Source organism: Saccopteryx bilineata, chromosome 4 (assembly GCF_036850765.1).
Source record: "Saccopteryx bilineata isolate mSacBil1 chromosome 4, mSacBil1_pri_phased_curated, whole genome shotgun sequence".
NCBI lineage: Eukaryota > Metazoa > Chordata > Mammalia > Chiroptera > Emballonuridae > Saccopteryx > Saccopteryx bilineata.
Window position 1 is genome coordinate 242,733,324 of NC_089493.1, and position 24,193 is coordinate 242,757,516.

Below are 24,193 nucleotides of genomic sequence, written 5' to 3' on the forward strand. Positions count from 1 at the left end.
AGAGGAAGGAGAGGGGGAGGGGTGGAGAAGCAGATGGGCGCTTCTCCTGTGTGCCCTGGCCGGGAATCGAACCCAGGACCTCTGCACGCCAGGCCGACGCTCTACCACTGAGCCAACCGGCCAGGGCCATGGATATTTATTTTATTCTTTGGGTTATGAATCAGTATTATTATTATTTTATTACTAAAATAGTGCCAGCATTAGCCCTTAGGAAGAAGGAGTTCCTTGAGTTTGGCTCCTGTGTTCTTTTGATAGATAGACTTGTGTCCTGTTTTGGGCAATTCCTTACTTTCTGACAAATCAATATGTTTCAGGCTCATCTTGTTTTTGTTATGTCCCATCCCTGGAGACTTTTTCTTAGGGAGCCCTGATTTCTTTCGCTGGAAAATGGTATTTAGAAACTAGGATCTGGGGGCTGGTGTACTCAATGATTGGGGTATCATTGCTTCCAGACCTTCTCATTATTTATACTCATACATATATACTTATATAATTATTTTTATTTCTTTATCCATCTCTACATATATTAAAAGCTATGATTTTATACTGATACTGCTAATTCTAAACCAACACCACAGAGCTCATTCTGGATTTTCCTCTTTGCTTTTTTGTTATTCCTTCCCCCAACATATGGTTGAGGACCAAAGGAGAGGGAGAATCACAGGATGGGTAGTGTAAATCGCTACTCTCCACATCCCATTGGCTAGAACTTAGCCATATAGCTTCACAATTTCAAGCCAAAAATAGGGGCAGAAATGTGCAGGAATATGGGAGCATCCAGTCTAGCATTACATTTGGAAAGAATAGGAGAAACATTAACATTGATGAGCATTAGCATTTCTTGCCATACCCAGGGTCCAAAGCAAATATTATAATTCTTTTAGTGCGCCACGAGGTAAAAAATTTGAAAGTACTAATCTAGAGATACTAAATGACTTGTAAAAATTAAGAAGCCGCTATATTTCTTAGAATTAAATCATATTTAATTAGAGTTAAACACAATTTTATTATTATTAAGAAATATTTTTGATATGCAAATAATTAAGTCAATGGGAAAACAAAAATTTAAATGTAATAAGATTTAGATTTGAAGTTTCAATTTAGAACACATTTTATCACTTTAATCTCTAAGACAAATAACTGTTTGAATATTTATGTATTTATGCTTGTTTGTTGGGTTGGGTTTTGGTTTTTAGTTTTCGAATTATCATTATTATTTGTAACCCTATGACATTCTGTTCAGCACCATAAGAAAGTGACTAAGACAGTCGGTATGACAGTTACTCTTTAACAGATCCTGTGCTGCCAATTCAAATTCTATACTGATGTACTGGGTGGTTGTGTGATCTTTTGAGCTTCAGGGAAGAGAGCAGCTGTTCCTTGGAGCTTACTTTCTGATACCTAAAAAGTTTGTAATGCATCTTCTAGGAATTAGGGTCCTTTACTCTCAAAGACAGTTATTCTTCTCTTTTCAGTGCAACTGTATCCCTAATATTTTCTTGTGAAAAATTAAACATATTTAGTTTAGATAAATTAATTATCTAAGCTTAACAAACCTGCGAATTAGTACTTGTCTAACAGAATATTTAATTAATACAGAATATTTGATCATGCAAATTGTGCTGGAATTACCTTTAAAATTAAAATATCAAGATCACTGTTTATCTCTGTCTATCCAAAGGTCCCAGAATAACTTTTTTTTTTTTTTTTTTTTTTTTATTCATTTTAGAGAGGAGAGACAGAGAGAGAGAAAGGAGGGAGGAGCTGGAAGCATCAACTCCCATATGTGCCCTGACCAGGCAAGCCTGGTTTTCGAACTGGTGACGTCAGCACTTCCAGGTCAATGCTTTATCCCACTGCGCCACCACAGGTCAGGCCAGAATAACTTTTATAAAGAAGCAAATGCCTGACCTGCGGTGGCGCAGTGGGTAAAAGCATCAACCTGGAACACTGAGGTTGCTGGTTCAAAACCCCAGGCTTCTCTGGTCAAGGCACATATGGGAGTTGATGCTTTCTGCTCCTCCCTCCCTTCTCTCTCTCTCTCTCTCTCTCTCTCTCTCTCTCTGTCTCTCCTCTCTAAAATGAATAAATAAAATCTTTAAAAAAAAAAAGAAGCAAAAGGGTATCTCTGCCTTATGATATTAAGTAGAAGAGAATACTAGACTCAAAGTTTTGTAAGTTATTTAAAAAACAAATTTATTAAGATATACTTGACATACAATAGCACATATTCCTAGTGTACAATTTGAAAAATTTTGATATCTGTACACACATGTGAAACCATCATCAAAATAAGGTAATGAACATATCCATCACTCTTCAAAATTTCTTTATGGTTCTTTGAAATTCCTTTCTCTTCATTCCTAGGCAACTACTGATTTGCTTTCTGTTGCTAAAGATTTGTTTGCACTTAATAAAGTTTTTACATAAAGGGAATTATATATGTACTCTTTTTGTCTGACGTCTTCCATTCGGCACAATTATTTTGAGTTTCATTCATGTTGCTGTTTGTAAGAATAGCTTGTTCTTTTTATATTTGAGTAGTATTTCATTGTGTACACAGATCACTGTTTGTTTACCCATTCACCTGCTGATGGATGTTTGGATTCTTTCCAGTGTTTGGCTATTACAAATATAGCTGTTATGAACAATTACATTCTAGTCTTTGTACGGACATATGCTCCCACTTTTCTTAGGTATACACCTAGAAATAGAATGGCTAGATTTTACAGTAACTGTGTTTTAACTTTTTAAAGAAACTGTCAAATTGTTTTCCAGGGTTCTTTCTTTTCCATCAATAGTGTATGAGAATTACAATTTCTCTACTTCCTCTCCAATACTTGGTCAAAGCAGTTAATTTTAGACATTCTAATAGATATGTGATAGTATCTCTTTGTATATTTAATTTGCATTTTTTGTGATTAATGATAGCTACTCGCATCTCTTAATGTGCTTATTTGCTATTTGTTTATCTTCTTTGATGAACTGTCTGTTCAAACTTTGGCCAATTAAAAAAATTGGGTTGTTTTCTTACTATGGTATTTGAGAATTATCTATAATATGTGACATGTGTTTTATCAGATATATGATTCACAAATATATTCATCCAGTGTGTTTTAGCTTTTCATTCTTTTAACAATGTTTTGCAAAGAAGAAAAATTTGTAACTGATAAAATCCAATTTATCTATTATTTTTTTATGTTTTGTGCTTTTGGTGTTGTATCTAAAAAGTCTTTATCTAACTCAAGGTCACAAAACTTTTCTCTTACACTTTTTTTCTAGAAGTTTTATTGTTTATCTATATTTAGATAAGTCCCACGGTCCATTTTGAGATAATTTTGTCTATGGTTAAGGTAAGTTTGGGGGTTATTTTTAAATTTTTATTTTCATTTGGCTCATTCAATTATTCAAGCATCATTTGTTGGAAAGACTATTCTTTCTTCAATGAATTTTTTTCTTACCGTTTTTGAAAGTCAGTTTTCCAAATAGATGTATCTACTGAAGAAAGAAATTGAAGAAGACACAAATAAGTGGAAGTATATAACATGTTCATGGATAGGAAAAATTATCATTAAAATGTCCATACTACCCAAAACAATCTATGGGTTCAATGCAATTCTTATAGAGATACCAATGGCATAGTTCACAGAACTAGAACAAATATTTCAAAAATTCATATGAAACCACAAAAGATCCCAAATAGCAACAGTAATTTTGAGAAAAAAAAAACAAACAAAATTGGAGGAATCATTCTACCTAATATCAAACTATACTACAAAGCCATAGTAATCAAAACAACATAGTGCTGGCATAAAAACAGGCATATAGATAAACAAAACAGAATAGAGAGCCCAGAAATATACCCATGCCTTTATGGTCAATTAATATTTGAAAAAGGAGGCAACAACATGCAATGGAGTAAAGAGAGTTTATTCAATAAATGGTGTTGAGAAAATTAGACAGATATGTGAAAAAAAATAGAAAAGAAACTAGACTGCCTTCTTACATCATGCACAAGAATAAACACAAAATAGATTAAAGACTTAAATGTAAGACCTGAAACCATAAAAGTCATAGAGGAAAAATCATAGGCAGTAAAATCTCGAACACTTCTCATACCAATATTTTTTTCTGATATATTTCCTTGGGCAAAGAAAATACAAGAAAAAATAAATAAACAAATGAGACATCATCAAACTAAAAACTTTTTGCACAGCAATAAAAAACCATCAGCAAAATGAACAGGCAACCTACTGAATGGGAGGACATATTGCCAATGATTTATCTGATAAGGGATCAATATACAAAATTTATAAAGAACTCATGCAACTCAACATCAAGAAAACAAACATTAAGGAACTTATTAGATTAAGTGCATGTTTAAACCAAGCAGGTGATTTAGATCAGGGAGCTGATAGAATTATTGGCTAATTATAATAAGTGGCTGATCTGATTATTAAAAGGTTGGTTAGATTAAATGGTTGGTTAGATTAAGACAGTGGTTCTCAAAGTATGTGCCAGGGTGCACTGGTGCGCCCTAGAAGATTTCCAGGTGCACCCTATGTTATCCAGAGAAATATGTGCCTGTTGTTGACCAGAAAACCAACCGGGTATTTGAAGCTCAGCAGGCAAAGTAAATAGTCAAGTTGCAAAGCTAATAAATGACGAAGCCAATAAAAAGTTGATCTAAGAAGTTTTAAGAAGTTGTGAAGGATGAGACTCAGAGACATGGACAAGAATGGATGGTAACGGGGGTGGGGGGTGGGGGGGTATGGGGAGAGAAAGGAGAGAGAGGGGGTGGGGGAAGGGAAGAGCACAAAGAAAACCAGATAGAAGGTGACAGAAGACAATTTGACTTTGGGTGAGGGGTATGCAGCATAATCAAATGTCAAAATAATCTGGAGATATTTTCTCTGAACATATATACCCTGATTTACCAATGTCACTGTATTAAATTTAATAATAATAATAATAATAATAATAATAAAAGAAGTTGTGAAAGGAGGTTGAAAGCATTATGTGGCTGACCTCATGTAAAATGTTTTCAGTCTTATCACAATATAGTTGGTGCATCCAGCATAGACCTACTATCTATGTTTTGTACTGGATTGAAGCTAGGTTGGGCATGGTTTTCATCTTTACCTCATTAACTATCAACAGCATGGCCTTTGGCCGTTTTTAATTTCATTTAGTCTGTTTCCTCATTTGTATCATGAGGTAATGTAACTACTTAATATAGTTTTGTGAGTATTGGGAAAATAGTTCCTCTGGGTCCTTAATATATGGACATCATTGCATACCCAAGGATATTAGGATACACAGAGATCAAGGTAGTAGTAAATGTTTACATAATTCACTGGTAAACATGAAAGGACTAGAATACAAGACTTATATCTGCTTATTCAGAGCTCTTTCTGGTATCCAGCCAAAGAGATTAAGAGCTCAAGGAAATATAGGAAAGTTTTTGAAAGGTCTAGAGACAAACCTAATTCTAGATTCTAAAATATGGCCAAACTAAATGTTTATTACGTGTCTATGCAGTTCTAACTGCTGATGAAACTGTGACAAACAAGATATACACGTTTCTTGCTCTTAAGGAGCTTATGTTCTACTGGGAAGAGCAAATAATATATAAATAAAATAATTTCCAACAGTGGTAAATAACAGACTGATGTGGGAGAGCCTGTCCAGATAAGGGATGGAATCCTGCCTTAAACGATGAGAAAGAGGCCTCCATAAGAGTACTGGGGGAGGACTGTCTTGTGCAGGAGGAAACTATGCAATTGGAAAGTTGCCCTGACCATCATGAGTTTGGGGTTTAAGGGACAGAAAGAAATCTGCAATGGGAAACTATTGAAGTGCTTTACACAGGAGTGTCATTCTAGCTGGCTTATATTAAAAAGATACCTCTGGTTGCAGTCTGGAGAATGTATCTTTGGAAAACCAGAATGGAAGCAGTTAAAAGTGGCTAGGATTAGGTGTATATTAGTGGAATTGTGTACAAACAAGTGGAAATTTTCATCTTTTTTGACCTCCTAAATTAAAGGGTTCCACTTTCCTATTCCATCATCTCCTATAGCACATATCATTTAATCATTGTTTATTATCTGTCACTTCCATTTAGGTTTTCCAGATAAAATACAGACACTCACTTAAATTTGCATTTCAGGTAAATAGTAATTTTTTACTATGTGTTCCCAAATATTGCAGGGGACACACATATTCTAAAATATATGCGATATCTGAAATTCAAGAAAAAAAAACTGGGCATCCTGTATTTTTATTTGCTAAATCTGGCAGATCTACCGTCACTAGAATGCAAACTCCAAGAAGGCAGGAACCATGTATGTCTGGTTCTCCAGTGTATATCTAGGACGGAGCACAGTGCTTGCAGGGCACTTAGTAGGAGCCCGGCCGTGCTTAGTGAATGAATGAATGAGTGAATTCAACACAATAATGAATGAGTGAAATAAGGGTACGCATAAGAGCCCGTTGGTGCTAGAGGTAGACGGTGATAGGAAATGACTGGGATAAGCAGCTTGGTTAGGAGCGTTGGAGTGAGGCGCAGGCGTCCGACGCGAGGGGCGGCGGGCGCGCTGAGGTCACGGGCGCCGGGCCCTGGTGACGTCATCACGCTCGCTCTCTCGGTGACGCCAGGTTTTTAGTGGCGACGGCGCCAACTCCACTGTTGTGGTGATTGACTGCGGCACCCTGGTGACTTCGGCCCAGTGCGGGCCGCCCGTGGAGCCGTCCGGTCCCGACAGTGGCCCCGAGGCCCTCTGTCTCTATCACTGGCCGTCAGCCCGCAGGCCTGGCCACTTCGCGGCGGGGTGACCACCTCCTCAGGGCCATGTCCAGGCCGAGCAGCGTCTCCCCGCGGCCGCCGGCTCCAGGCGGCGGGGGCGGCCCCGCTCCGGGCGGCCCTGGGGGCGGCGCCCGGGCCAAGGGGCTGAAGGACGTTCGCATAGACGAGGAGGTGAAGATCGCAGTCAATATCGCTCTGGAGCGCTTCCGATATGCGGACCAGAAAGGTGAGGCTCCGGACACGGACGCCGCCGGCTGCCCGCCTCCCCAGACGCGGACCCGGGTGCGGAGGGGCCGCCTCAGAGAAGGGGGGAGGCCCGGCCGCGGGCGGTGTCCCCGTGGGCTGTGAGGAGCCGCGCGTGACAGCGCCCGTGACAGCGGGTGCGGGGCTCCGGGGGCGTCAGGCTGCGGTCCGGCCGAGGCGTTTCCTTTCTCCCGGGGAGGCTTTCCGGCCGCGCCGGCGCCTGAGCCGCAGCGGTTAACGCCGGTCTGTGAGCCCGTACTTTTAAGATAGATACACAAGAAGAGAAGGAAATCAGACAAATAAATGCACTGGCAATAGGGACTGCTTTGTTTAGAAGCATCATGCTAAATACACACTTTTAAAAAAATTAAACTTGTCTTGGTATATGAAATGTTTTGCCCACCTCTTAAGGTTAGACCGCTACTTGTCTTGGGTCACACGGGGCAGCCCCAGCAGTTGGCCCCTGGTGATGGGTGCAGGATATCGAGGGCTCAGTCTGATCTGGTGGCTCCGGAGGGGACCCCGATCTCAGGAGGCTTACGGTCCCACACTGGGAACGACCTGGACAGAGCGAGTCGGAGCTTCATTTAAACGAAGGGGCAGCCTCGGCCATAAATCAAGCCAGTGTGAGCTAGTGAAGGAGGATGTCCGTACCGTTTTGAAGGCAAAGACAGTGGAGGATTCGTGATGCTTGAGCATACCTCGTGATGGAAGAAAATAAACGCTTTGTTGATTAAGCAAGTAAGGACTGAGTTAAAATACTGAAATTTGTTCATCAGCCATCATACCAACTCAAGATGATAGCACAAATAAATAGAATTTTTGGTGAACCATTAGATCCTTTTACATACTTAGATTTAATTTTTGTTATAACTGTGGTAGAGATTCAGGAATTATTGAATATCTACTTTTCACATAAAATAGGATAGTACTTTGATTATATGCTTTTATTTTTCATATTTTATATCTATACATGCATATTGAAGCTCCTTGAATGAAAATTGCTTGTCCCCAGATGGTACTTGGTGTATTTTTTCCTTGTAGAAATGGAATTTCCTTCGTCTTTGACCAGTACTGAACGAGCCTTTATTCATCGATTGAGTCAGTCTCTTGGTTTGGTCTCTAAAAGTAAAGGGTAAGCCAATACTTTTCTTATTTAGAGAAAATTATTTACCGAAAAAGAGAAATGTTTCTGACTACATTTAAAAAGTTATAACTATTCTAGATTCACAGCCTTGGTTATGTTGTATGTAGATAAACTGATTCATGTCTCTACCAACTCAGCTCTTTTCTCTTCCTTCTAGCCACCTGTTTTTTGTTTAGAAACAAAAAAGAAAGTAAACTTTAAGGTGTAAGAAAAAATAGTTTAAAAGTTGAAGTTGATTGCTTGAGAAAAATATTTTCTTATTTTATTGAAACAATCTTTTTTTAAAAAAGCACAGATGGACTAAAGATTATAAGCATAATTATTTACAAACTCTCTTCTAATGTTACTGTATTGTAATGGTAAGCTGTAGAACACATATTGTTTTCTTTCTTAGTAGCTCAAGAATCTGATGATTAGAACTGATTATATAAAATGGAACAGGAGGAAGCAGTACATATTTGAGTCTCTGACCCATAGAAGGAAAGGTCATTTGAGCCATCCAAGTGGAAGAACTCTGAAATTATGTGGAACTATTTCATTTTGAGGTTAAGGATGGTGGGATTGATGTACAGCAGGGTTTCTCAATAGTGGAGCTATTGACATTTTGGACTGGATAATTTTTTTAATGGAGGGCCATTTTGTGCATTATAAGATGTTTAAGCCTTTACTTTTATAAATGCCACTGACACTTCCATCCCTAGTTGTGTCAATCAAAAATGCCTCTAGACATTGCCAAAATGTTCCCTGAGGAGCAAAATTGTCCTTCATTGAGAGCTTACTGGGGGTTGGCGGAGGAGGAGACCAAATTTCAGCTTACTGATTTTTAGGTTAAGAGGAAGAAAATCATACTTTATTAAGTAAATATATTAATAAATGGTAGGAAGTTTAAAGGTGAAGTTAGCTGATCTAGGTATGTCTTGCAAATGAATATACACCACAATGATACGTTACTGACAGGGGAGTTAGTTTAGGTGAATGTGCATTTTGAACATCATTGAGGGCAGTGCTGGAGCAGTGGCTAGGTTCCTGAGCACCCTCATATTATAGTCCTCTGGATAGGTAAAATACAGCACTTGGACATAAAAATAGATTACAGAGGAATAATTCCTTATCCAAAAACAACTGGATCAAATAATTTTGAGATTCAGATTTTTATGATTTTAGAGATGTATTAGGGTATATTTGCAACATGTTATGTAATACTTATAATAAGGTATAGGCATCACCTTTAATCACATCCATATTTCTACTGGAAAATGTATAAATAGTCACTCCAAAATAAATAAAGACTAGAAATAGCCTCATGTCAAGTAAATCAGCCTTTGCTGCCAGTTGAAGTTGCTGTAGACTTAAAAAATCTTTCAGAGCTGTTTGGGTTTAAGAGTTGTAGAGAACAGAATGGTGCTCATTAACAAAACAACACATACCATGTGCTGACGAGGGAAGGCCCAGCTATCCTACTTCTAGGAATATATCCTAAGAATAACAAATCACTGATTCAAAAGAAGAAATGCACACCCATGTTTATTGCAGTATTGTTTACAGTAGCCAAGATCTGGAAACAGCCCAAGTGTCCATCAGTAGACGAGTGGATTAAAAAGCTGTGGTACATAATACACAATGGAATACTATGTGGCCATGAAAAAGAAGGAAATAACTATTTTTTTACCCTTTGTGACAACATGGATGGACCTGGAGTCTATTATGTTAAGCGAAATAAGCTAGGCAGAGAAAGAAAAATATCATGTGCCTTCACTCATATGAGATATTCAGTGAACAATGTGAATTGAGGAATGGAAGAGAGACAGAGAAGGGGTCAAAGAGTCCAGAGGGAAAGTGGGCAGAGGGAAAGGGGATGAGAGGAGGGGAACAAAGAAAGGAAAGACATTAGTGAAAGTATATACACATAACAGAGAGAGGGCAGGATAGTAAATTATGGAAGTGGGGAAGGAGGTGGGGGGAGGAGGCATAGGGGGTATCAAGAAGAACAAGGGGGAGGGAGGGAGATGTATTTGTGGGTACATTTGTAACTGTAAACACAACAAATTAAAATCAATAAATTGTAGAGAAGAAGTTGTGAGACTGCACTAGAAGACGTCTGTTATAAATGCACAGTTCTGCAGTTATATAATTTTTGTGGTTAAATGGATTTGAATTCTGATAAATTAACTTAGAAATAACAAGAATTACTCTTAGGAAAATAGTCCATTAGAATAGACTACATCTACTTCTGTTTAATAGCATGATCATTTAAGGCAGGGGTAGTCAACCTTTTTATACCTACCACCCACTTGTGTATCTCTGTTAGTAGTAATATTTTCTAACCACCCACCGGTTCCACAGTAATGGTGATTTATAAAGTAGGGACGTAACTTTACTTTATAAAATTTATAAAGCGGAGTTACAGCAAGGTGAAGCATATAATAATAATTACTTACCAAGTACTTTATGTCGGATTTTCGCCAAGTTTGGCAGAATAAATCTTTATAAAACAACTTACTATTGTTAAATCTTTTTATTTATACTTTGGTTGCTCCACTACCACCCACCATGAAAGCTGGAACGCCCACTAGTGGGTGGTAGGGACCAGGTTGACCACCACTGATTTAAGGAATAGTCCAGACTAGAGAAACATCTGGGGGAGAGGAGAGCAACAAAGACATTCTCAGGACAAAAAAGGAGGATACCGACACACTGAAAAGACAGAGAGAAGAAAGAGGAAAAGAGATGCTAAGGAAAGTGAGGCAACCCTGCCTACTTATCCAGTCCTTAATGCCAATACCCAGTGCTCACCAACCCCTCGAATGAAATTTCCTAGCTCTTTTCCTTCTCTATGTATCTTTGAGCAAACCTAGTACAATGTTTACCTAGTGGTCCTTGTGATTTTCAAATGCCTTCTTTTTACATATATGAAGAATAAAATAATTTTGAATGTACTTAAATCTTTTATTTTCATTTATATGAGAATATGTACCTGACTTATATTTCATGTTCTTTTCTGTTCACCCTTAACCCTTAAGTAAAGATTTTTTTTTTACCTTTTAACATTAACTTCATTAATTTAGGAAATTATTTTTTCTTCCTTTTTAACTTTGTACTTGATATTACTGTTTCTTAGTACATATTTGAGAGAGAACCTGGTATGGAGGAAAGGTCAGGAATCCTTGATTCTACTCCTAGTCTCTCACCGCCTCATTCTCTAGCTCTGGTCATATCCCTTACATTTTAAAAGCCTATTTTCTTTTTTTTTTTTAAATTTAATGTGTATTTTATTCGTTTTAGAGAGATACAGAATCATCAGTCTGTTCCTGTATGTGCTCTGACATACAGGGATTGAACCAGCAACCTCTGTGCTTTGGGACGATGCTCTAATCAACTGAACTGCCTGGTCAGGGCAAGGCCTATTTTCTTAAATGTAAAATATGAAGAAGTTAATTTCTTTGTTTTAGCTAAGATTCTGTCATTCTGTGATTATATTGAGTTTCTTCTGTGGTTTAAAAATAGATTCTAGGTTTACTGTAAGACAGGGGTCCCCAAACTTTTTACACAGGGGGCCAGTTCACTGTCCCTAAGACTGTTGGAGGGCCGGACTATAAAAAAAAACTATGAACAAATTCCTCTGCACACTGCACATATCTTATTTTAAAGTAAAAAAACAAAACGGGAACAAATACAATATTTAAAATAAAGAACAAGTAAATTTAAATGAACAAACTGACCAGTATTTCAATGGGAACTATGCTCCTCTCACTGACCACCAATGAAAGAGGTACCCCTTCCAGAAGTGCGGCGGGGGCCGGATAAATGGCCTAAGGGGGCCGCATGTGGCCCGCGGGCCGTAGTTTGGGGACCCCTGCTGTAAGATAATCGATAATTTTTTTCTGATCATCTTCTTTTTAGTCTCTTATCTTTTCAGAATGATACCATGTGTTTTGGATTTCATCATCTCCTCCTAAAGAGTTGAATTTACTTTGAAATTGATTTTTAAAAAAATAATTACTGATCTTTGATGAAAATACTATTGCTGTAGTGACACCTGCGTTTTGGGTTCTTTAGAATATCCTGAAGTTATTTTTAGAATTATATTCAAGTTTTCCCATACCAAAATATCACCTTTTTAGAGTAGGTTTTTTTGTTTTTTTTCTCAACTGAGATTACTGTGTTCTGGTTTTAAGAGCACACATTTCTGAACAAAACAAAATTGTTTTTCTTGTTTTTAGTCCAAGTTAGGCAAAATGAAATTTGCTAAAAACTCTTCCAAAGGTAAATTATAAATGGTATGAAAGTAAGTTTTCCAAGTATCAGTTTCTTATCTTGTTATTGCTGAAGTCACTGCTTAATAGATAAGCAAGTGCTCTACTCACCCTGACCAGGAGGCTCTAACCTGCAGGAAAGTCCCCCTTTTCAGACTTGGGTTACTGACTTTCTTGCCTTTTGCCATGAAAGGTTGCATGCTATCCTCCTCCTATTTTCCCCTAGCTAAGTAGAAAACGGGTTAAAAGTGATGAACTCTTTAGCGAATTTTTGGACATCCATTAAAATAAAGCCTACAGCACTCAATAATAATAATAGCATCAGCTAACATTTATTAAGGGCTCTTTTGCAATAGGTTTATGGTAGGTGCTTTTAAGTAAATTATTTAATTTTTAATAATTTAAGTAAATTATAAAATTATTTAATTCTCACAATAATCTTATATGTTAAGCTCTGTCATTAACATCTGATACCTATGTTACAGATGAGGCAATTCAAGCTTGGAGAGGTTAAGTAATTTTCCCAAGATCACACAGCTAGAGCAATTGGCAGAGCCAAGATTTGAACATAGTTAATATTTAATTAATTCTTGATTTTTGCAGTGAGTTCATAGCAATGTCTTGGGAGCTGTGAGTAGTCCCAGAAAGGACACCTTTATTACAGAGATAGTATAGTGACGTGAAAGCGCCTGTGCGGAGTGACAGTTCACTGGCTGGTTTATTCAGTTCTATGTATTAATTTTAAAAAGTGAAAGTTAGCATGATATAAGCTTTAATAAGTTTGCAATTTTATATTAAAGTATTGGGGAGAAAATGGTTTGGAGTTAGATCTTTTCATCTATCTGCCTAACAAATATAAAGTAAGGAGATATGAAATTAATCATTTACTAGGCATCAAATGCATGTGCATTATTTTTTAGAGACATTAGCTCCTTGGAGGCTGTAATCTTTTTTAAGTAGTCATTTTAGATTTTGGCTCTTTAGCTGATCTTTTAAACTGTTTATAAATTTGGAAAGCGGGGAATAATGATGCATATGGTTATATTTGGGTATATAAATTGATAAACTGATCAGTATTAAAATTGCATCAAATTTGATTAATTCTATCATTATTTTTCTTTAAAAGAAAGAAGACATTGAAATGCCAAAACTTTATCATAGCATGTATTGATTACTTTTAGCCTTTAAAGTTAATTATGGTGTACATATGGTGTATGTAAAGTTAGTATAGTGTAATTTTTGTGCATTTATTTTATACTTAAAAATTGCATATATTGGCCTGACCTGTGGTGGCGCAGTGGATAAAGTGTCGACCTGGAAATGCTGAGGTCGCCAGTTTGAAACCCTGGGCTTGCCTGGTCAAGGCACATATGGGAGTTGATGCTTCAAGATCCTACCCCCTTCTCTCTCTCTCTCTCTCTCTCTCTCCTCTCTAAAATGAATAAATAAATAAAAATTAAAAAAAATTGCATATGGGGCTTACATTTTGTTATTTTTAAAAACCTTCATATGAAGTTCAGTTATCTAGCATTTTCCCCGTATCTTGTAGCTAGTTTCTAGTTCATTTCGTTTTATAAAGCAGATTCTTAAGATTTTCATCAAAGTGCCTGACCGGTGGTAGTACAGTGGATAGAATGTCGATCTGGGATGCTGAGGTCCCAGGTTTGAAAACACAAGGTTGCTGGCTTGAGTTTGGGCATCCAGCTTGAGCAACAGGCTCACCAGCTTGAGCACGGGGTCACCAGCTTGAGCCCAGGATCATCAAAATGATCCCATGGTCATTGACTTGAGCCCAAGGTTGCTGGCTTGAGCCAAGGGGTCACTGGCTCAGCTGGAGCCCCCAGGTCAAGGCAGGTATGAGAAGCAATCAGTGAACAACTAAAGTGATGCAACTACAAGTTGATGCTTTTCATCTCTCTCCCTTTGTGGCTATTTCTCTCCCTCTTTATTTTTCTCACCAAAAAAAAAAAAAAAGAAGAAGATTTGATCTCAATGTGCTAATTTACACAGTAGGACAAATCTCTGATGTATTGGATGTTTCCATCCTCACATTGAAAAGGTGAATAATTTATTAAAATTTTTAGTAATCTTTTTATTGTATATCAGTGTCACTGTGGTGCTGAATGTGGTAGGAACAAGCACTAATAGTCACAAATATTATTAATCTTTTATTAAAACATTAAAAAACTATCAAGTTGGCCCAAACCAGTGGGTTGGCTCGGTGGATAGAGCATCAGCTTGTCGTATGGACATCCCAGATTCGATTCCTGGTCAGGGCACACAGGAGAAGCGATCATCTGCTTCTCTCCCCTTCCGTCTCCCCCTTCTCTCCCTCACTCCCTTCACACTCTCTTCCCCTCCAGCAGCCCAGTGTGGAGCGTTGGCCCCAGGCACTTAGGATAGCTCAGTTGGTCCAAGCACCTCAGCCTCAGGCACTGAGAATAGTTAGGTTGATTCGAGGTCCCAGATAGAGGTTGCTGGGTGGATCCTGGTCGGGGTGCATGCGGGATTCTGTCTCACTATCTCCTCTCCTCTCACTTAAAAAAACACAAAAAACTATCAAGTTGATGTTATTTTTCTGCCCCACCCTTCATGTTCAAATTGAGTTAAGTAAATTTTACATAGTAATGACTAAGTACTTAACATCTGCTTAGTGTCAGTTATTTTTATACATAATTTTAAATATGTATATGTAAATACTTGTATAAAAATTATTTTATATGTAAATGCTGTATTGTTATTAGGCATTTTCATTATTAGGAAAGTTTCAATCTGACCCATTTTTTGTTGTGAGTTTATTGAGGAAGAGTGTACATATTTTACCCAACTTTGTAATCCCAGCTTCTAGATAGTGCCTGGCAGACAGCAGGTGCTTGGTATGTGATGAATGATTGGATGAATGAATGAATAAATAAAAATTATTTAAGTATAGCAAAAGTCTACTGATATTATTTTTTATTTTTATTTTTTTATTTTTTTGCATTTTTCTGAAGCTGGAAACAGGGAGAGACAGTCAGACAGACTCCCGCATGCGCCTGACCGGGATCCACCCGGCACGCCCACCAGGGGGCGACGCTCTGCCCACCAGGGGGCGATGCTCTGCCCATCCTGGGCGTCGCCATGTTGCAACCCTCCTGGGTGTCGCCATGTTGCGACCAGAGCCACTCTAGCGCCTGGGGCAGAGGCCACAGAGCCATCCCCAGCGCCCGGGCCATCTTTGCTCCAATGGAGCTTTGGCTGCGGGAGGGGAAGAGAGAGACAGAGAGGAAGGCGCGGCGGAGGGGTGGAGAAGCAAATGGGCGCTTCTCCTATGTGCCCTGGCCGGGAATCGAACCCGGGTCCTCCGCACGCTAGGCCGTGATATTATTTTTAAGAAAATGAAAGCATCTTGGAACTGATAGAAATAGTAGAGCTTTTAAAGTGAACTAGTATACAGTGTCAGAAAAGTACAATGATTTACTTTTAATCATATAGTTAGTTAGTTGAAAAAGTATTAGCTGCCTGACCTGGTGGTGCAGTGGATAGAGCGTTGGACTGGGATGCGGAGGACTCAGGTTTGAGACCCCGAGGTCGCCAGCTTGAGCGCGGGTTCATCTGGTTTGAGCAAAAGCCCACCAGCTTGAACCAAAGGTTGCTGGCTCCAGCAAGAGGTTACTCGGTCTGCTGAAGGCCCGCTGTCAGGGCACATATGAGAAAGCAATCAATGAACAACTAGGTGTTGCAACGCACAACGAAAAACTAATGATTGATGCTTCTCATCTCTCTCCGTTCCTGTCTGTCTGTCCCTGTCTATCCCTCTCTCTGATTCTCTCTCTGTCCCTGTAAAAATAAATAAAAAAAAGTATTAGCTGAACACAAGCCTCCTTGCTTTTGCTCTAGTGCTCATTTCAGCATACTTCTTGTCTTCTATAGTTAAAATTCTATGAAGTAAATGTCACAGCATGGGAATGAATGATTGAGTTTGTAGCAAGTGTGCTGAAGTTTCAGAATGGTCCATGTAACAGAACATCTCTAGAATCTAATAATTCCAATTTACCATGGAAATAACAAAAACTTCTATATCAAGTTAAACTAATTTATCTATGTCATCATTTAAGCATCACTAAGCACTTGTTAAGTAGATGACAGCATAGAAATTCCAGAAATTAAAAATCATGGCAAATTGAAAGCCTCACTCGTAGGGCTTACATAGCTAAAATTGTATAGGTTAATCCCCAGTTATATATCATTTTTACAGTGAAGATGTTTAAAAATTTTAAATCTAATGAAAATTAGGAAAATTATACATGAAATTTTTATTGTATTTGTGACTATGTTGCTCACTTCTATAAAATGAGGATGATGAGCAAATGGTAAAACATTTAATCAAATATTTTAGGTAGCCCTGGCCGGTTGGCTCAGCGGTAGAGCGTCGGCCTAGCGTGCGGAAGACCCGGGGTTCGATTCCCGGCCAGGGCACACAGGAGAAGCGCCCATTTGCTTCTCCACCCCTCCTCCGCGCTTTCCTCTCTGTCTCTCTCTTCCCCTCCCGCAGCCAAGGCTCCATTGGAGCAAAGATGGCCTGGGCGCTGGGGATGGCTCTGTGGCCTCTGCCTCAGGCGCTAGAGTGGCTCTGGTCGCAACATGACGATGCCCAGGATGGGCAGAGCATTGTCCCCTGGTGGGCAGAGCATCGCCCCATGGTGGGCGTGCCGGGTGGATCCCGGTCGGGCGCATGCGGGAGTCTGTCTGACTGTCTCTCCCTGTTTCCAGCTTCAGAAAAATGCAAAAAAAAAAAAAGAAAAAAAAAAATTTTAGGTAACATTTTTTTTTTTTTTTTTACAGAGACAGAGAGGGATAGACAGGGACAGACAGACAGGAACGGAGAGATGAGAAGCATCAATCATTAGTTTTTCGTTGCCCCATTGCAACACCTTAATTGTTCATTGATTGCCTTCTCATACGTGCCTTGACCGCGGGCCTTCAGCAGACTGAGTAACCCCTTGCTGGAGCCAGTGATCCTGGGCTCAAGCTGGTGGGCTTTTGCTCAAACCAGATGAGCCCTCGCTCAAGCTGGTGACCTCGGGGTCTCGAACCTGGGTCTTCCGCATCCCAGTATGACGCTCTATCCACTGCGCCACCGCCCGGTCAGGGCTAGGTAACATTTTTTAAAATACAAGAAATGATATTTTTTTTATTGTAATTATAATAGCTTTAATTTATTTAGTGCTTACTCTGTAACTGATACTGCAGCTTTACCTGCATTGTCTTATTTAATCATATGCATAGTCCTTTGAGGCTAGTATTATTATCTTAGGCTCAGAGCTGTTAAAGGATGTGCTTATAGTTCCCCAGCTAGTAAGTGGTAGAGCAGGGATTCAATCTCAGGTAGGTGTGGTATTTATTAGTACAATTTTGAATTATATTATAGACATATTATTAAATCACTCAAAATACATTTGAAGACTTCCTGTATATTTAACATGGTCAGCCCTAGGCCAGTTGAAGAAACAAATATACCTACATCAAATAATTTGAGAACAGTTGTGAATCATCATTGCCTTATATTTGAAAGCTAAGTCAGAAAGCTTTGAAACAAAAATTTCCCCAATACACATCTGAAAATACTTATCAGTATAATGCTGATATATGCTTTTTTGGTATAACCACTAAACTTAGCTCTCTTCACAGGTTTTCATGGGAGTGTGACATTACCAGCATGCTGTGGAGACATTCAGTGGGATATTTGTCTGGACAGTGAAGCATAACTTTTTTATTATCACTTTTAGATTCTGTTATTTACATTGCTTTCCCCCCTCTGTGTGCTTCCCAGCATGAATTGTTGATGTTTCATATACCATGAAGTCTGCTAAGACAAACTTTTAACACTTGTGGGTAAGAAATCCATTTCTACTGATTTAAAATTGTATTTGGCCCTGCTTGAATGGCTCAGTTGGTTCGAGTTTCATCCAGAAGCGCAGAGGTTGCCGGTTGGATCCCCCAGTCAGGGCACATATAGGAACAGGTAGATGTTCCTGTTGCGTGCTCTCTCTCTCTCTCTTTCTCCCTTCCTCTCTCTCTAAAATAAATAAATAAAAAAATTAAAAAAAATTGTGTTTTCAGCATTTTGAAATTTTAACTAAAAGTGATCTTATGGCTACTTTAGCACTACAACCCTCATTAATTGAGTTTTTTGGGATTTTCAGCATCTCCCAAATTATTTTGATTTTTTTCTCAATGTTTTGCTTGAGATGTGTTTTCTGAGTAGGCATACATCATATGTGAACAAATTGACTATATATAGTAAATAAATGATTTTTATTAATATTCAGAAAGGGAGCAAATAGATATCTAACTGTGAAGAAGAAAGATGGATCAGAAACAGCTCATGCAATGATGACCTGTAATTTGACTCATAATACAAAACATGCTATTAGGAGCTTAATTCAAAGATTTCCTGTCACCAATAAAGAGCGTACTGAACTTCTGCCTAAAACAGAAAGAGGAAATGTGTTTGCAGTTGAAGCTGGTATGTATTTTCTGGGAGCTTCCATGTGTATCTTATTATTTATGACTGTTTTTTCATTTTATATATTTTTGAAAACTAAGATGAAATGAGATTTCCCAATTTGAATAGCTTGTTGAAATGATTAAGACTTGTAAAACTTTTGGAATGAAATGTAGTGTTAAGGCATGTCATGAAGTTAGACAAGTTTTTTAAGTGTCATAGGAATAGCTACTATTTATTGAGCACTTCCTTTGTGCTAGGAATTATACTATGCTCCTTATATAGGGCCTCATAGCAACCCTTGCAAGTTAAGAATTTCCCGTCTCACAGATGAATAAACCGAGAAGTTAAGTAATTTGTTTAATGCCACTCAACCAGCTAATAAACTGCACAGCTGGGATTTGATTACAATGGCTATACTTTCCTGTATTACGCTGCCATGAAACACTAATGAGTGCAATTTGGAATTGGGTTTTAGCTTCTGGTAAGAGACAGGACAGTCTTTAGTACATTAATTTGCTGAATGGCAGATAAGTAATATATTCAGTTTATAAAATTAAGTTGTAATTTCACTATTTGAAAAAATAACTTTCTTTTTTTTTTTTTTTTCATTTTTTCTGAAGCTGGAAACAGGGAGAGACAGTCAGACAGACTCCCGCATGCGCCTGACCGGGATCCACCCGGCACGCCCACCAGGGGCGATGCTCTGCCCACCAGGGGGCGATGCTCTGCCCATCCTGGGCGTCGCCATGTTGCGACCAGAGCCACTCTAGCGCCTGAGGCAGAGGCCACAGAGCCATCCCCAGTGCCTGGTCCATCTTTGCTCCAATGGAGCCTTGGCTGCGGGAGGGGAAGAGAGAGACAGAGAGGGAAAGCGCGGCGGAGGGGTGGAGAAGCAAATGGGCGCTTCTCCTGTGTGCCCTGGCCGGGAATTGAACCCGGGTCCTCCGCACGCTAGGCCGATGCTCTACCGCTGAGCCAACCGGCCAGGGCTAAAAAATAACTTTCTTAGTGAGAAAATTATTTAATACCTAAAGTGACAGAGTGTGCATAATTTTTGGTTTATTTGAGTAGGTTTGCAGAATGCAGAAAACACATAGTATTAGTTATCAAGGAATTTAAGTTTTAAATATACACATGCAAAAATATTTTGAATTATGTGAAGACTATAAACACATCACGGCTCTATTTTATTACTGTTTGTTTAGGTAAGTGTAGATGTTGGCTAAAATGCTCAAATAGGAAATTTGTTGAGCATAAATATCTTATATTTATACATATTATTCTCTTTAGTCACAGTCTTACACGTTTAACTTAAACATATAGGGTATTTTTCTCATAATGTGTATTCCACTTCGTATGTAACAGACTATAAATATAGTGCACATTGTTTCCAACTATAAAATTTAAATTTCCTGTGTCATTATTGATAGAAACAGCCTGACAGTTTAATATATCAAATTGTGTTTTATTCTAATGTTTATTGAATGATTGGATTTTGTTCATTTGTAAAGATGCACCAGAAATACTTTTGAACAATTTGCTTTCTAAAGCTGAAATTTGTGACATATTCTCTAAGGATATTAAGTATAGGAGTACAACAGTTGAGGCATTGCTTGCTAACTTTATGTAAACTAAGAAGAAACTGGAATGAAGTTATGTTAGAGTTTCTCATGTTGTTTTTAGCACTTTTAAAAATGTTGATCATACTTGTTTTTCTTTTATTCATTTTCAAAGAAAACCGGGAAATGAGCAAGACAAGTGGGCGGCTCAACAATGGCATACCTCAGATTCCAGTGAAAAGAGGAGAATCTGAATTTGATTCTTTCAGGCAGTCTCTGCCAGTGTATGAGAAGCAAGAAGAAATTGTTAAAATAATTAAGGAAAATAAAGTAGTTTTGATTGTAGGAGAAACTGGGTCTGGAAAGACTACACAGGTTTGTTTCTTTGTTGTTTATGGAAGAAAAAATATTTTATCCTGTGTGGCAATTTTATATTAAGTTTACACTACATGTATTTAAACAGAAACACCTAGAAACTTCTGGTTACTTTAGTAATTTCAGAAGTAGATTATTACTGGGAGTACATTTTAAGACTCTATAGAAAGGAAATGTTTTAAATTATTTATTTTCAAACTATTACATTGTCCCTTCATTTAAATAGAGGTGAGGATGTGATTTGGTACCAGTGAAATAAACATAAGACTTTGGCCTTTAGTTTAAATTTCAATTTCCTCATTTTTTGAGTGTCAAGTTTTAGGCTGGTCTTGTAACCTCTGTTAGCCCGAGTTTTCATTTTTTTATTTTTTATATTTTTGTATTTTTCCGAAGTTGGAAACAGAGAGGCAGTCAGACAGACTCCTGCATGTGCCCGCCCGGGATCCACCCGGCACGTCCACCAGGGGGCAATGCTCTGCCCATCTTGGGGCGTCACTCTGCCACAATCAGAGCCATTCTAGCGCCTGAGGCAGAGGCCACAGAGCCATCCTCATTGCCCGGGCCATCTTTGCTCCAATGGAGCCTTGGCTGCGGGAGGGGAAGAGAGAGAGAAGAAGGAGAGGGGGAGTGGTGGAGAAGCAGATGGGTGCTTCTCCTGTGTGCCCTGGCCGGAATCGAACCCAGGACTCCTGCATGCCAGGCCGATGCTCTACCACTGAGCCAACCGGCCAGGGCCCTGAGTTTTCATTTTTAAAATGGAACTAATAACAGCTGCTATTCAAGGAGGGACTTAGAGATGTATATAAAGTGCAACCTATAATGTTTCATAAATATCAGCTAAATTAAAAGTAATATTAATAACAAAAAGTGTTAATATAAAGTTGACTGTAAAATAGAATTAATATAAGTTGACTTGGATATTTAGACTCAAAGAACCTTTATTATCATGAAGTTTCACTCAGTAGGGTGACAGTTTGGTAGTAAGAATGGTACAATGATCTTACCTTTTCTTGGTTATGTTCTTTAACATGCTAGTAAGTTAAAATAATAAAATTACTGAGTTTTTGTTAGCGATTCAGATAGAATAGCTAATAGAATTTTACATTCTTTTATGGACAAATAAATTCACTTTTGACAATTACTTTTGACAATATTGGTTGGTTTAATAAACAAGTCAATAGGGAAGGCAAGGTTGTAAGGGAGGTTGACTATAAAGTTTACAAATTATTTACTTGTAAGATTTAACCATTTTCACAGAAGTGTAACTTTTTTTTTTTTTTTTCTGAAGCTAAAAACGGGAAGAGACAGTCAGACAGACTCCCGCATGCGCCTGACCGGGATCCACCCGGCACGCCCACCAGGGGGCAACGCTCTGCCCCTCTGGGGCGTCGCTCTGCCGCGACCAGAGCCACTCGAGCGCCTGGGGCAGAGGCCAAGGAGCCATCCCCAGCGCCCGGGCCATCTTTGCTCCAATGGAGCCTCAGCTGCGGGAGGGGAAGAGAGAGACAGAGAGGAAGGAGAGGGGGAGGGGTGGAGAAGCAGATGGGCGCTTCTCCTGTGTGCCCTGGCCGGGAATCGAACCCGGGACCTCTGCACGCCAGGCTGACGCTCTACCACTGAGCTAACCGGTTCAGGGCCAGAAGTGTAACTCTTTATCCCTAAAACTTGACCCTGTAAAACTAATTAAAAACATTATAAAGTTTTTATTGGAAGACAATATATAAGGTTTTTCTTTAGCATGAGTCCTTTTATGATTAAGTGGAATTCCATGGAGTCCAATCTGTTCAGATGTCTTAGATTGTTATAATTGTTTTAGTATTACAGTAAGTTTTCCCAGTAAGTGTTAATTGTTAAAAGTTTTAATTCTATTGAACAGAGGTTATGAAAATTATGGTAAATATAATAAATATATTTTTATTTAAATTATTTGAATGTCCTTGCTAATATTTGTACATTGGAATTATGTATGCCTATTTTCACAGTTATATGTCATTTTACTAGGCTTAATGGGGTACTTGAGAATTTAATTAGGAATGAAATATTATGCTCTTTGATTTTCAAGAAGAAACTATAAATCTGATAGGTTTAAACATGAGAAATAATTGTATATAGTTGGAAGAGTTAAAGTAAAATTACTAGTGTTTCTGGTATATGAAATATAAACATAACAGATTTTAAAGTTAATATTGCTTTAGTAGCATTAGGAAGGTTAAATGTCTTTGAATTTTCATGTTTATTATATAAAATTAAAACTATAGAAAGTATTACATAGAAAGTGAAAGATTTCTGACTCTCTTGCAACACTCCCTGTGTTGTTGTAAAAAACTTGGAGTATATATTTTTTTGGGTTTTTTTGTGTGTGTTTGTATATCTGTTTGTTTTTGTCCTCTATATCGATATATATTGTTTTTTAACACAAACATGGGATAGTATCATATATATATTTTGCATCTTGCTTTTTTCACTTAATACATATTGGTATTTTTTATGTCAGTACCTAAAGATGCACCTCTTTTATTAAAAACAACCTTATAGTATTCCTGAACATTTCTGTAATAAAATGATAAAAAAACGACAGTTTACTATGTGCTCGACTTTTGCAAGTTATAGCATTTAAACCTCTCAGTAACCCCACGACATGTAGGCTATTTATGATTTCTTTTTACAGATAAGGAATAAGAACTAAAACTTGCAGATGTCAGTCTGTCCAAATTCACCTATGTAGGAAGTGGCAGAACAGGAATCTTATTCTTGTATTTAATTTCTTATATTGTAGCCTGATATTTCCGAGCTGATTTATGAAAGTGTTTTAATACATTAAATTTCTAAAAGTGGAAATACTGGGCCCTGGCCAGTTGCCTCAGTGGTAGAGTGTCCGCCTGGCGTGCAGAAGTCCCGGGTTTGATTCCCAGCCAGGGCACACAGGAGAAGTGCCCATCTGCTTCTCCACCCCTCCCCCTCTCCTTCCTCTCTGTCTCTCTCTTCCCCTCCTGCAGCTGAGGCTCCATTGGAGCAAAGATGGCCCGGGCACTGAGGATGGCTCTGTGGCCTCTGCCTCAGGTGCTAGGATGGCTCTGGATGCAACAGAGCGACGCCCCAGAGGGGCAGAGCATCGCCCCCTGGTGGGCATGCCGGGTGGATCCTGGTTGGGCGCATGCAGGAGTCTGTGACTGCCTCCCCGTTTCCAGCTTTGGAAAAATGAAAAAAAAAACAAAAAACAAACAAACAAACATAAAAGTGGAAGTACTGGCAGTTAATATTTTAGCTAGATTAACTAGTTATTGTCTATTAACTTGAAGGGGTTATTAAAATTGAATTGAA

At 38.4% G+C, this 24,193-nt stretch overlaps 1 protein-coding gene across 2 annotated transcripts in view; it reads left to right on the top strand.

Annotated features, from left to right (window-relative positions):
• The first annotated feature begins 6,657 nt into the window (after positions 1-6,657).
• YTHDC2 (YTH N6-methyladenosine RNA binding protein C2) overlaps positions 6,658-24,193 on the top strand; it is a 92,127-nt gene continuing 74,591 nt past the window's right edge. Inside the window, exons 1-4 of one of the 2 annotated variants that reach the window (XM_066274071.1) lie at positions 6,658-7,031; positions 8,093-8,183; positions 18,760-18,956; positions 20,673-20,872. In XM_066274071.1, coding sequence (XP_066130168.1) covers positions 6,851-7,031; positions 8,093-8,183; positions 18,760-18,956; positions 20,673-20,872 — 669 coding nt within the window. In that variant the 5' untranslated portion in view covers positions 6,658-6,850. The remainder of the gene's footprint in view (positions 7,032-8,092; positions 8,184-18,759; positions 18,957-20,672; positions 20,873-24,193) is intronic. The other variant, XM_066274072.1, reaches the window with a different exon arrangement.